General features: G+C 41.6%; 1 protein-coding gene and 1 long non-coding RNA gene across 5 annotated transcripts in view; one reads left to right on the forward strand and one right to left on the reverse strand.

The window, feature by feature from the left end:
* Positions 1-703, reverse strand: part of RBM20 (RNA binding motif protein 20) — a 102,676-nt gene extending 101,973 nt beyond the window's left edge. For 2 of the 4 annotated variants that reach the window (XR_005954658.1, XM_041461654.1), the window contains exon 1: positions 401-702. Coding sequence is in view for 3 of the 4 variants with exons in the window: in XM_041461654.1 (XP_041317588.1) it covers positions 401-531 (131 nt within the window). In the remaining variant the exon portion in view is untranslated. Of the gene's footprint in view, positions 1-400 lie in introns of all 4 variants that reach the window. The other 2 variants (XM_041461655.1, XM_041461656.1) reach the window with 2 other exon arrangements.
* Positions 704-4,318: 3,615 nt separating this feature from the next.
* On the forward strand, positions 4,319-14,056 carry LOC121350232. The gene is made up of 3 exons (XR_005954640.1): positions 4,319-4,568; positions 4,669-4,715; positions 11,596-14,056. It is a non-coding gene; the product is annotated as an uncharacterized LOC121350232 (long non-coding RNA).
* The last annotated feature ends 202 nt before the right edge of the window (positions 14,057-14,258 follow it).

Here is a 14,258-nt window from a genome sequence, read left to right on the forward strand (position 1 = left end):
CAGGCGGCACACACCGCCGCGGGGCAAGCCACGGAAACTTCCCCGGCCCAGCTCCCGGGCGCGGAAGACGCGGTGCCGGGGCGCACCGTCGGGAAGCCGACACGAGCTTTTCGGCCAGAAAACTTCTGAGGGCAGCGAGGCCACTGCCGGTCTTTAGGGGAGTCCGTGCCCCTAACAGCGGGGACGGGCCCGCCGCCACACGCACGGCGAAGCGAGGCTCAGCCCCGCGGGGCACCGCTCGGCCAGGGCCAGGGCCAGGGCCGGTGCCGGGCCGACCCTCCGCCCGCCCGGCTGTCAGTCTGGGCGCGGGGGGAGGGAAGGGGGGCACCGCCACCGGGGAGGGAGAACGACCCGCGCCTGCCCGCCCTCCCGGCGCGGCGGAACGCGGGGCGGCTCTTACTTGTGGAGGAGCTGGGGCAGGCTGGGCGGCGGCGGCATCCCTCGGCTGGGGGCCCCGCTGCGGGCATCGCTCTCCGGCGGGTCAGCGCCGCGGGGAGCCGGGGCCTGGCTCATGGCAGCGGCGGGGACCATACGGGGCGGCCCCTGCGGCGGGAGGCGCGGGTGGCCGCGCAGCCCTCGGCCGCGGCGGCGGGAGGGAGGGTGGCAGAGAGAAGGGAGGGAGAGGGCAGAGGACCGGCCCTGGAGACAACCGCGCTCCCCCCGCGCCCCCCCGCCGGGCTGGCGACGGCGGGACAGGCAACCCCCTGCGACTGAGCCCGCCCTGCCGGAGGGCTGCGGCCACCGGCGGGGGCGGCCAGTGCTGCGCGGAGCCCCAGAGGCGCTGGCGGGGCCGGAGGGAGGGGCGGGCGGAGCCCCCGGCCCGGCCCGGCCCCACCTGGGCGCCGGGCCCGTTCCCTCCCTCCTCCTCCCGCACCTGCCCGATGGGAGGAACCCACGCCCCGCGACAGCCCGGCGGCTCTGCCCTTGTGCCCTAGCTGGGGCAGCGTGGCTCGGGCGCACCTGTTCGAGGCAGGGTGGCTCGGACGCACCTGGCCCTGCCCGGGATGGTCCCGGGGGCCGCGCTTGGCAAAGGACGGGCTGTACAGCAGAGTGAGCAGTACCAGCCCCTTCACACCCCGGCAATAATTTACAATCATCAAACGCCAAAGGCAAGGGGAAAAGCGTGTGTACTGTTCTAATTCCTCTCTGGTAGCATCTCTGAAGGAATGTAATCAGTCATTTATCAGACATAGGCTCTGTCGGCTGATATGAAACAGGAGAGGAGAGTCAATTAATAAACCTTCTCGAGTAGCAGGTAATCTCTACAGCAGACCCCCTGTCTGGGCCCAACCACGATGGGCTTTTAATAAAGGATGTTGATCCTGGGCTCCCCTGGCTTCCAAACACGTGTTAGCACGATCAAGACCTACTCAGGAAGGCTTTACCTGCTGCTGTAATAACACAGGACTAAGGAGTGGAATTGCTGCCTGATGATACAATGTGACAAAAAAAGTTTTACCTGTGCACGTTTTGGGAGGAAATTTCAGACGACCGATGGAGCAGAAATTGCACTCTTGCATTAAACAAGTAATACTGAGAATGTTTCTTCTGGCTCTTGCTCCCTTTGTAACGTGCTGTTTATTAGAGAGGAACAAGTCAAAGACCATTTCAGTACTTGCTCCTGCACTACCTCTGCTTACCACACACACCCTCCTCCCAGCACGCACCCACACATACACCCCGAGGAAAGCAGAAACATCCTGGCTTCTTTGAAAAATTAATCCTAATTCAGGAAGACAAATTTTGAAGGGGTCAGGTTCTCCTCCCCTGCACCTGGCACAGTCATTTATAAATATGTAGCCTTCTAAATGGGAACAAAATGCCACCTCCGGTGACTGGAAAATTTTAAGTTAGTTGCATTAATCACGTACTTTACACTTTGCAGATGGAGAGCACCAACCAGGTGCAGGGCAGTGGAGAATTGGGCCAGATTTCTGTTGCACACTTACTTAATGGTAATGTAACACCAAATTCACCTTCTAAAAATGAATAGCCATCAGTACTTGTTTAGACACATTGACTTACACTATATTCTGAGAAATACAAAAAATGGAGCTTCACATCCTTTCCCACAAGGAAATACAATTTGCAAATTATGTGTTTTCTGGTTCAGTGGAGTGGTCAACACAAGATGCCTGATCTTCTAGCAAAGGAAAGGTAATGTCTCACAGACAGGTGAGGCAACTCATGGGAAAAAATGTTTAACTTGTGGGACCATCTCTGCCCAAGGTTTAAAGCAAATCCAGGTGTCCACTGATCATCCACAGAAAAGTGGCTTTGTGTGAATTTCCTGAGTAGCAGTGAAAACCCTTGAGACCAAGCAACAGCCAACTGCTGCCTGTAATTATTTGAGGAAGTGAAAGATGGTGACTCATGGCTCAGAGGGCAACAGGAGCACAGCTATGACACTAATGCACGGCCCTGGATTAGGAGGTGGATAGTCACAAGAACGTGTTACTTCACACAGACATATTACATCACTTGTAATAATGGATCAAGTGTGTTTTACTAGGCATTACTATTTCTGCACTTAACACATCCACTGTACAACTCAGCATTCAGTCTCAGCATGGGGTCCTAAAACTCTGCAAATATTTTCTCCATTTATTTTAACTGTTCTCATCCCTATGTCTGCTTCATGTCGAGTTTTTTTGGTTTTGGTTTTTTTTTGGGGGGTTGTTTTTGTTGTTTTTTAGTTTGGTTTTTTTTCCCCCTCTTTTTCTGTCATATCCCAGTGTTTGGCTTGGCATGATCTGGTGTGTCACAAGCACTGACCCCTGGTCCCTGCCTTACCATAAGACAGTAGCAAAGGCTCACTCAGAGGTTGTCCTACACGGAAATAAGTGGGTGGGTATGAGCAGGCACAGACTGACCGATGTTCATGGACCCTCTTATTCAAGAAATCAATATAAGCAGTTTTCTGGCCAAGCCTTACAGTATTTCTGGAGCACTGCCATAAGAGAGAAACAACAGTGGCTGCTCCAAAAACCACACTTTTAGGGTCTGGGTTTGGCAGTAGAACTGAACAAGTGCTAACAGCTACACAAGTCCTATTCTCCTAATATGGAACATAGTTATGCACATGGAGAAATCAGAACTGTAGGTTTTTTCCACTTGGCTAGAGACATATTCTGTGTTTGTGTAACTGTCAGCTAATAGAGATTTTGTTAAAAATATTGGCAAAACACTGACTTTCCTGTTGCTGACTTCGTATGTATTAAATATCTACGATTTTAGATTAAAACTGCTATTTTTTTTTAAGTATCTATGCCATGAGTATTAATGACAGCTTATGCAAAAAACACTCCTGGCTAATAATTTCAGCTGAGATTAATATGTTTACTGCATTTCCCAATACAATTATATAATCCCCACCTCTTACAGTGCCTTTTTGGAGTTTCCAGTTGTAGCAGTCTGCATGCTAAAACTGAAATCCTGATCAAACTGCTGTTGTAACTTGCATGAGGATAAATCAGATGCAGCTCTCTGGTGTAAATGAACTCACACCCAGAATATTCCATTTTTAGGAGCAGATCAAGAAAGGCACAGGCAGAACCTGGAGAAAAAGCCAGGGATCATAAAGTAGGACAGTGATGGAGCCAGGCACACACAGATATTGGGTCCCCAAATAGTTCAGCATCAAACAACAAAAACAGCAATGATTTCATGCTTTAAGAGCTTATTTAACTGTAGAGTTACACAGTAGCAAGGAAACACAACTAAGAATAAAAGATGTCAATCTGCCTATTTGACTTTGCCTATTTGAACCTTTCATTGGTTCATACCTAAATCTGTTATTCTGTGACCTGAAATTTAATCCTTGGATAATTAATTGACTTAATTTTAATCTTCTGAAAAATTAATATATAATCAACTCTTCATTACCAGGGAAAAGAATCAGTTGGAAAAAAATGAAAGATGGAAAACCTAGATAATGTGAGTACCTCACGGCCAGGGCTGGCCCAGCCATGCACATTGTGCCCTGGTGTAAATGTCCTGCTCACTTAAGCTGCAATAAGCAGCACCAGTTTAGGTGCCACTGCGTGTCTAACATGGTTTATTCCCAAAGTGGGTAAGGCACCCAGATACAATGGAGAATAAACTCTGGTTTTTACTGGTACTACTGTGCACAGGTACTTCAATTCATATTTATAAAGTGTGATCTAGATAGTGTTGTGACGGTTCTGCAGAAGCAATAGTCATTAAAATACAAACATGATTTCATGTAGAATGAGATGTCATCTCTGAAATAGGACTGAAGTAACATAAGTATCCAGTTGCAGGAATAAAAGACTTCATCTAGGAAGAATGGCAACATCGTACTCCTTAACAGACTGTGGAGAGAGGTAGAAAAGCACTCTCTTACTCAACTTCCAAAACTAATGAAGGAAAATTCAGGCTAAAAAAATTAAAAACACTTCAGTCAGTTTATGGTTATCAGTGTATCACTTTTTCCCAGGTTACCCCGAATCCTCTTTCTGGAGATTGCTGTACATGTTTTCTTGTTCTCTCTGATCATTGTTTGGATAGAGAAGCTGAAGACTGAAGCAGAAATTTCCAGTGCCTGGGTATGTGAAATTTGCCTTCTGGGTAAGTCTCTATTTACTATTATCAGCTTCTCCTGAAAAATATTTTAGTCAGCACCACTTTTGACTTTTTTCTTTTCAGTGATTTTCTTTTCACTGGAAGTGAATGGCAACAGGTGGCCACAACTGGTAGGTTCTTTTGTCGTTACTCTGGCTTTGCATTTTCCTGCACCTGTGTGGGCTCTGCTGCTCATGACTGCATGTCATTGAAATGGTGGTGTTCAGAAACCAGGATACATTTATAAAGGAGCAGGTAAAATTTAAAGCCTGCAAGTTGCTTTATAAGCAAACAAACAAATTTTTCTTTCAAAGTTTTTGAAAGCATGAAGTTTCCCAATAGTTTGAAAGAAAAATACAGGCGAGATCCAGTCCTTTAGAATTAGGTGGTTATAGAACAGATGATTTTGTAGGAGAACAGAATCACCTGTAGAATTTGATTAAACACATGTTAGGAGCAAAATAATCAACCCATGAGTAACCAGAAAATGAAGCTTATGAATGATTCACTAAGAGATACAGCTTGGTTCCAGACTTCTGAAAGGTGAAAAACAAAACTCAGGAGCTAGACTGACTGCTGCAGTGTGCAGATCCTGCCCTTTCAAGAGTCAAGGACATCAAGATGCTAAAGGATAAACTTTAGAAATAAGCTATCAGACACTCAGTCATGGATAGCTGAGACTTTCAAATATGCTGGGACAGCCAGCTAATGAAAGGCAAACATCGCAGAATTTTAAGCCCGATGCAGAACAATGTGGAATAGACTAATTATGTCTTTTTGCAAGTACTGTGGTAAGCTGTGTATTCCCTCAGAACCTTGAGCCAGTGACAGTATAATCCTCAATCCACATATTATAAATTTAGAAAATACTGGAACGTACAACTGATCATACCTAGGAAGTATACACACTCTTTGATCCCAGAATACAGGCTTATGTCATTAATGGCTTGTATCATGCTCTTTTCTAGCTGCAGGAATGGCAAATGTTTACCATTTTAACTATATTATCCAACTGCTTAAAGAGCAGCAGAATGTAATTAAAGAAAACATAGTGGCAACAGTAAAAAATGAATGTTAAACTACTCTGAGGAAAAAAAAGGGCTTTTGAAAAAATATCCTTGATGCTACTCTCATCTCTTCAGTTATCTGAGATAACTGAATATAACTGATATTCAGTTATCTCAGATAACTGAAATATGCATGTTAATAACCTGACTTATCTTTCTGTGCCTTCACTATTACATAGTTCCATTCATATCATGGTGTAAGTGGTCTGCTTCCAGTCATCCTCACTTCTGGTCCTCATCCTTCATGGCCCCATAAGCACAAGAGAATTAACAAGAATTGCTTATTTATTTGTTTACCCCACTCCCTTCTAATGTGTGCATGGGGAGTATTTCCTCTTATCACCAAAGTGGTAGGTAATAACTATGACATTTTCACTATTAATAAAAATACCCATAATTGATATATTTAGTAAAGATTTTACTTCAGTAATTTTTAATTTTAAAGATATAATATTAGAAGTAATAGCCACACCTTAAAAAGCTTAATTTGTCAAGCCTTTAAATACTAACTCTTCTTTATGTGTATGCAAGTTCTAAGGGTATATGCACAGGTGGAGGTAAAGTCTAAACTTCATGGTTTCTTTACCCATGGAAAAACACTGATTTTTGCATAACTGTTCGTTTGATAATGATAAATACTACTGACACACAAAGACAAACCAAGTATAAATTAGATTACAAAGCAGGGTCTTTTAATATTTTATATGAAGACAAGTGATTTCTGGAAGTCTGCTTAAGTAGAACAGCACCAAAGACTGCACAATTTACACCCCTATAAGTGATGTTTGGTTATAGTGAGGATATGGTGGTCTGTTCCTGGGACCTCTCACTCGTGAAAGATGTTCTGCAGGACTGAGTTTTTGACAGACCACATGCGCGAGCCCCGCCTGCTGGCATGAGCTGCCGAAGTGCCGTGACTCTGGGAGGCTGCGGAGCCCGCGCAGAGCCAAGGCCAGAGCTGCACTGCCTCCTGACGGAGCGAGGCACGGCTCCTTCCCCCTTGTCCGCTGACAAATTGCACAGCTGTGGTGTTACATGTCAGCACTTGCAGTGCGGATCTCCGGAGACAAACCAGGAATGTTCTGCATGCCAGACAGTGGCGCTGAGCCATTACATTGAGACAACCTTCTTGAGGGAACCGTGGGCCCTGAGTGAACAAGAGTGGGGAATCCACTGACATTCTGACCTGCGGCCATGTAACCACAGGCAGTCTAGTGCAGCGAGGCCAGCTCTACAGTTGAAAGAAAAGAAGTCTTGTAAAAGTGTGCCAAATCCATGTAGCATTTGCTACGTAGATACTCCAGTGATCTCAAACAACTCTCATGGCATTTAGATAAGATAGGTGAGACTATGTGTCCCTGAAGTCTGAGATATGCTTTCATCAACATTCACGGTGAGCCTGAAGTTATTTGATGATGTTTATCATCATCTGGAATACTTCCAGTGGAAAACATGATCTTGCTGATCTGGAATCTAACTCAGGTCCTGCAATCTATATATTCAGGGTAACAGTCAACAGCGAAATGCACATTGACATTTAATGCAGAGAAGCAAAGGACTCTGAAGTTACCTGAAATGATCTGCTCACCTGTTGAGGTCATCTTCTAAAATTAGCTTTTCAGTTTAGAACCTACAGTTCTTTTTTGTTTCACTGAACTACCACAGCTGCTAACCTTTCATATGCTTCTTCCCCTTAGAAAATCTACAAGGACTTTTAAAGTTATTTCCCTATTAGGAAGCTGAAGAATATGCAATACATAGGATTGTAAAATAAATTTTGTAAATAATTATCACAGGGACTGAAAAATGAAACAGCAGTATTGAAAGAAAATTATGGAGGGAAAAACCCCAAAATGCTATTGTAACCATGGAGGAAAACACATAACTGTTATTACTGTCAAATTAGTCAAATTAGTTTATTGAAATGTGCCATCTAGGATAGGGAAAGACTAAGAATAAAAGACATTTTGACTTGAGCTCTGGAGGGCTTCTCCTTTGTTACTTCCCACTTTAGTAGTGAGTTTACCTCTTTCTTTATCAGCAGCTTGTGAGAAAGGGCATAGAAAACAAACAGCAAAGATAAATACTGGGGTAAAAAGAAACATGAATTGAACAGCACCAACTCATGCTCACAGATAACACAGCAAAATCTCCATCATAGAAAATAATCTTAAAAGAGAACTAGTAGCATCCTGTAGATGAGGCTACAAGAAGATGAATGCATAGCTTCTTGGAAACCACTCACAGCTGGTATGAGTAGTCTGCTGTCAAACTAGAAAGGCGTATAATTTGGAAATCTGGAAGGGTTAATTCCTTTTCCTATATTGTTATTCAACGGGCTGGGTAACAGAACAGATCACACGTCTGAAATGTGCCTGTGGGGTAAAGTGCTATAGGCAAATTGGAGCACAGAAAGAGTCTTCAGAACAATTTGGAGAGATCAGAGGAACTGTGAAGAACACAGGATTCAGCTGAGGAAGGACAGGTGTTAAGTCCTGTACTTAGGAGAGGAAAATATTTTCTGGGAAAGTACAGGATGAGGAATGACTAGACAGAAAACAGTTGTTCTGAACAAGACTTGGGGGTATTACAGAGGATCACAGCTGAACATGAGTCAACAATATCATGCAAGGAAGGCATCCATCAACCTAAGCTATATAAATAGGAGTTTTGTCTGATGTAATTCCCTTATTTTTCTTGGTGGTGATAAGGCCTCAGTAAGAACACTACATCCACTGTGGCAGTGATACTTTCACTAGAAGATCAATTGAAAAATTCAGAAGAAAGGATAGGACAAATCAAAAGCCTACAAAATAAGAATCACAAAAAAAAAAAAAAAAAAAAAAAGGATGATGGAAAGGACATTGTTCAGTCAAGAAATGAAAAGACTGAAAGCAGAAAATAACATTTAAAGAGAATGGAATAAATTGGTTTTGATCCCCAGGGTGAGGAAGATAGAGGAAAGTGGACTTGAATCACAGAAAGAGAAGTTCAGATTAAACCTGCTAATCACAAATCAGAGAATATGTCAAATTTTGAAACACTTGACGTAGCAACTTTAAAATAGGTTGCACAAACCATCTGTCAGGAATGAATTAAACATGATCCAATTTTGGGTCAAGAGGAAGGATTAGGTACATCTATGTGTCCCATCATCCATGATTATTAAAGCAAGCAAACTCCGGAATGGCAATGAAAAATCCATTGGAAAGCAAGAAGTGCAAAAGTTAATATAACTTATGTAATTTGCAGGTCCAGCAAGTCTTCATAGTCCCTACAGGTTCATGGTTCAGGTGGCTTGAAGATGACCAACAATTTATATTAATAAAAGGCACAACCATGCATCTAAAGAGGGTCTTGTAAGTGATACAGTCAAAGTATGGAAGAAGAAAAGGCTGTTTTCTTAGAGAGATAGAAGCACAGATCACAAAAATATTTTGAATGTTTGTATTTGTTGCTAGTGAAAGGGAAGTCACACAGTGTCTCTAAGGAATTAATGCATCACTCTCCCAGACACAGAAGCTGTTGCAAACACAGGCTCTAAACAGAAAATAAAGTTTCACACGTGGTGTGACCCTTAAATTCAGCCCCATCCAGGAAACCCTGAACCAGAGCCTAAGGAAAACTTAGTTTAACTGAAGCTTGTTTAAATCCAAGTTATTAAATATTTTGGCTGGCTAAAAGGCAGTTCAAGTAGTCTTGAAGAGTTCAAGACTCTTGTTCAAGAGTCTTGAAGAAGACATGTTTCTACGTATAAAATATAAAATAAATATGATCATATCAGGATAGTTTGCACTTAATCCTGTCTGAAAAGGCAGATGCTTTAATCCACTCATAAACACAGGCTCTTTTCCCTCCACTGTTAAAAAAAGATGTGTGATTAGACTGTGGCTAGCAATCCCAGGGTTAAAGAAGTGTCATAAGCCCCACCCATCAGTCACAGTCCACAAAGATTTTACTTGGACTGCCCTTGGCTCTGATAGCACATCATTACTAATCTTCCAAACATTGTACACACACAATCTGGAATGCAAGGACTACCATGCAGTCTGCAAACAGACCAAAGCAAAGCCATTTGATTACTTCATGCTTGGGATACAAGGAAAAACAAAAAGAGCCTTCAGCCAGGAAAAGACTAAAGCCTAAAGTCTACCTAAAATCACATATGAAATTAATTCTGCTTTCTGGAAATGCTCATTTCTGGAAACCTCACAGTGGTCTCCTGGAACCAAAGAACACATAATCCATCTTAGGCACTGAAAGCTCCCTTACCTTTCACAGTTCACAGAGAAATCTATTAGGCCATAGTTACAATATATCGACTATACAATTTATTTTTTTTCTTTAACAGGACAAAAAGCTATAAAAAAGAAAAAGAAGCTTTTAAAATAATATCTTTCCCCTTTCTTTTTTCCCCTTTCCACTTGTTTTTTTCATAGAGGATTTGACATGTCACACAGTCTTTTCCAGTAAGCTGATCAATTGTCAAAAAATATATAGCCTCAGGCAAACTTTATCAATCAGCTCATGCTGAACTCAGCCCAGGAGAAAGGTAATACTCCTGAAAGAATGACATAATTTGTCTTGATTTTTCTCACAAGCACAGTTGTATCCTTACAAGTGAGTCACATGCTTGTAAGAAGCAAGAAAACTTCTCAAGACACCTGTGATTAAAAAAAAAAAGAAAGCCCATTGATAAGGACAGGCAGGAGAAAGGTAAGACAGAATCCAAAGGGAAAAATTAAACATGAGTAGTTCCAGTTCAATAAAATTCTAAGTAATTAAAAATAAAAGTAAAGAGAAATATCAGGAAAGTACAAATTCCTCTGCCTTTTCAGAGGATGAGGTTGAACTGCATGTTCCCATCACTCCAAAGTTACCTTAATTTCCAGTCTTCTGAGTTTCTGGGATTTGTCTCTTCCTTTTGTATGGAAGCTACTTTAGCTTCCATACAAAATATATATTCCATGAATATATAAAAGGCAAAGCAATAAGAATTCAGTTCAAATGCAAGTTACCTCCCCCTAAGTCTGACTCTGGTGAAGGTTTCACAAGATCAGTGATTATTTTTCTTTCTCTTTTTTTTTTTTTTTTTTTTTTTGAGTAAACATGTAAACATAAAAATTCCTTCAATTCTCAAAATATTCACATAAAATTTGGTTTGGGTTAAGCATAAACAAAATGAACAATGATCAGAAGCAGTTATTTGGCTGAAATGTTTGCTTCCAGATGAGCTTTATAATATCTCCAGCTAAACTGTCTGTCCTTTCCTAGGATATGATTAGAGGGCAAAGTACTAAAAGTCCAACTCTTAAGTGAATGGCCCATGCAGGGATTGAGTCCACAATCTTGGTGTTATTAACACCATGCTCTGACCATCTGAGCTGATCTCATTTCAGATGGCTAAGGATCCATCCCACAGAGTACTGCCCAGCTCCTGTGCTTGCAGAGCTTTCTTGACTGCACCAAAAACACTGCTAGAGCTTGTGAAGGGTTAGAGCAGCCAGAAAGACGCAGCTCATTGGGTCTGAAGGGTGCAGAACACACCAGGAACCTCCATCACCTCAAGGGAATGGCCCCAGTTACACAAGTTACAAACAGCTTTGCCATTGTCCAGGCAGTGAGAACAGATCCCCTTTTGATGCACATAAAAGCTGGATAACAAAATATGTAAGTGATACAATAAATTGCTTAACAGTAACCTATTCTTCCTTTGAGGTATCTGCTTCATTATTCCAGCTGCTGGTGAGTTAATGCTGGGAAACATGAGGATTGGTGGCCTGTGACATTTTATCAAAACTAATCTGACTACAGATGCTGGTTTTTAAATCCTAAATGCTTAATCCTAATATTTTAAATGTTTTTAAATTGTGTTGACAGCATCCTACAACTGTAAGCATCACAGGTTAAATACAAATATTTTTATTTTTTTTTACATTTGCAGCTCATAACACATTTCTGAAGAGTCCTAGTGTGAGGCTGCACAGAGAACCTTTCACACTCATTTCACTTGGAGCAATCCCATTACAGTATCTGGCCCCCTTTCTGGATGTGGCTCTGAATGACTTACTTTGAGCCATTCAAAACATTTGTGGTAGACCTAGGTGTTGAAAGTAGCTCTCACAAGGGCTGATCCAGAGCTTATTTAAGTCAACAAAAGTCTTTCCAATTGATTTCAATTAATTTCTGAACAGGTTCTGAATCTCAGGGCACTGCCCTTGCTGTGGCAGCATGCTTTTTATACTGCTCATTTTATACACCTATCATATTTCTTCCAACAATTCTTTCCAAATTAAATTGCCTTAGGGTGCAAGGGAACATTTCAGAGAGATGAGGGACTGTAAGCTATCTTATTCTCATTGAAATCAATGTGACTTGGATACCTATCTGCAATGTGTGTCATTTAAAATTTTCCACTTAATCAGGTCAGACCTCTCCGCAATGCTTTTCCCCATTTTTATTTCTTTTCTTTTCTGTGGATCACTTTTGCAGTCTTTTCTGATGTATAATGGGAAGAAGACAGGAGGTCTTAGCACAGATGGACACTAAATATTGCTGAGAGATTGATACATGAGAAGTCTATCTGGGAAAGTACAGTTACAAAAAAAAAAAAAAAAGAATTATTAAAAATGAATTAAATTGGTTATTAGCTCAGTTAAGATGCGATCCTCCAGTTTTATCCTCTGATTCCAGTAGCACACCAAAAAAAGCTGGCCTGCTGCCATGATAAAATAGGCCTATCATTTTCCAGTGGTTTAAATATGGGTCAAAACATTTAATCAGACAATATTAATTTATTTTAGTATTCCCTGGGGAAACCCACGGTGACTTTAACAGAGAACCCCTTCTAGCTTTTGAAACAAAGAAGAAATGGAAGGACATCCACTGTGATTTATTTTCTCTGGATGATCAGTGGAGAAATTGGATATGCATGACACATTCATTTAGTCCTCACTTTCCTTTGATGATTAGGGCTGAATTTTCATTCTGGTATATGGGGATTTGTGTGTGTCACTCCAAACAACTTAGTATCATACATCTAAGTCCAAATGTAACTTTCTAAGAGTGAAGTCCAGAGACAAGAATCTCCAGTGTAAGTGGACAAAATAGAATATTGCAATAGCATGCAAGTAATACTTATGCTCTAACATTGAAGCCTGAGCCTCACAAAGGCTTGACTGAATTTGTAATTAAGATCCTTTCCCTAGCTTTGGTGAAAAAGCACATTGGAAATATGTGCAGGCATCAATGTAATGAAATCTATAAAAATTGATTAGCCATTTCAAAACATCTGTTACTTGGTCCTTTGCACACTATTGCAAATAACCTCAATAATGAGGTGTGACCAATTGCTTTATAGTGGGAACATTGCAGCCTCAGGCAAGGGAGGCTGAAGAGGTCTAGCTGTAGCTCAAACTGATTGCAGTGAAATGCTGGGTTTGTGTAGTTCGGTGCTGGAATTTCATTTGTTTATAGCAATCATTTGTTTAATAATCTAACCTTTTAAAAAAACATCAGAATGAGATAGAAATATGAGCAACAGTTTTTCCAAAAAAATCCTTTACCATTTGGGATTACTTGGCATTCACCAAAATAAAGAAATTCTATGGAACTAAGCTAATGGAACGAAGAAAAGAAAGCTATATAATGGATTATAAATGTTTGTAATTGCTTCTTGCAAATCCAGAGGCAATTTGAAAGGCTATTGCTGTGGCATAATATTTTCCAGTTTCCATTCAGTCCCAATGTCAAGTGATACAAGCAATAAAACTCTCCCTTACCTTCCCCTGTAAGACTATTCCATACATCACATTGTGAGCAAGTTTTATTTTTGGACTGTGATGAACACCTCACAAGATCAGCCCAGTAGCAAGGCACCAAGCACGTGGTGGTGATACATCACATGGATTCAAAAACACTGCCTTCCACCACTGCAGCAGCAGCTGCAGCCATTGAAATGAACACATAATTAAAAACACAGCACAATTGCATTACTGTTTAAAGCCTAAAGAAATATAATTCTCACTAAATAATCACACTGCACTCAGATACTAAACATCTGGTGGATCTATTTTAAGATTAGACATGTAGCACCCCTGGACAGGTCTCAGCACTAGAGGAATCAGATGCAAGTGCTCACAACCACACGTGCCCTGCAAGAATGAGAAAGACTGACCTTGAATGTGCTGAGCTGGACCCAGAAAAAGAGAGGTGGCAACAGCAAGCAACTCAAACTTTGAGGATGCAGCAGCTGTGCAGCTGCCTCAGCTTCATTTGCAGATAACCATCCTTGATTCAGCTCAAGAGAGGAAGCTGATACACTCAGTATTTGAAACACCTCAAATCTTCGGTGTATATGTATTTTATGTGTAAACCCGGAGAAAGGAAAATAAAAGCATTAAAAATATAACTTTTTGGTATCCAAGGCTTGTGTCTTTATGTTTAAGAAAACGGAGCAATTTCACTCAGGTGGAAAAATGCCATGGCTTTGTTTCAGCTGGGAAGCTTCAAAGAAAATGCTTGAGGGAAGTGAGAGAAGTGCAAAAGTTTTTAATAGTCATTGTTATGCGGAAGGAGTGAAACAGAGAAAACATTCTCTTCTGTTAT

This window comes from Pyrgilauda ruficollis, unplaced genomic scaffold (assembly GCF_017590135.1).
Source record: "Pyrgilauda ruficollis isolate IOZ18807 unplaced genomic scaffold, ASM1759013v1 scaffold15, whole genome shotgun sequence".
In the NCBI taxonomy this organism is placed as follows: Eukaryota; Metazoa; Chordata; class Aves; order Passeriformes; family Passeridae; genus Pyrgilauda; species Pyrgilauda ruficollis.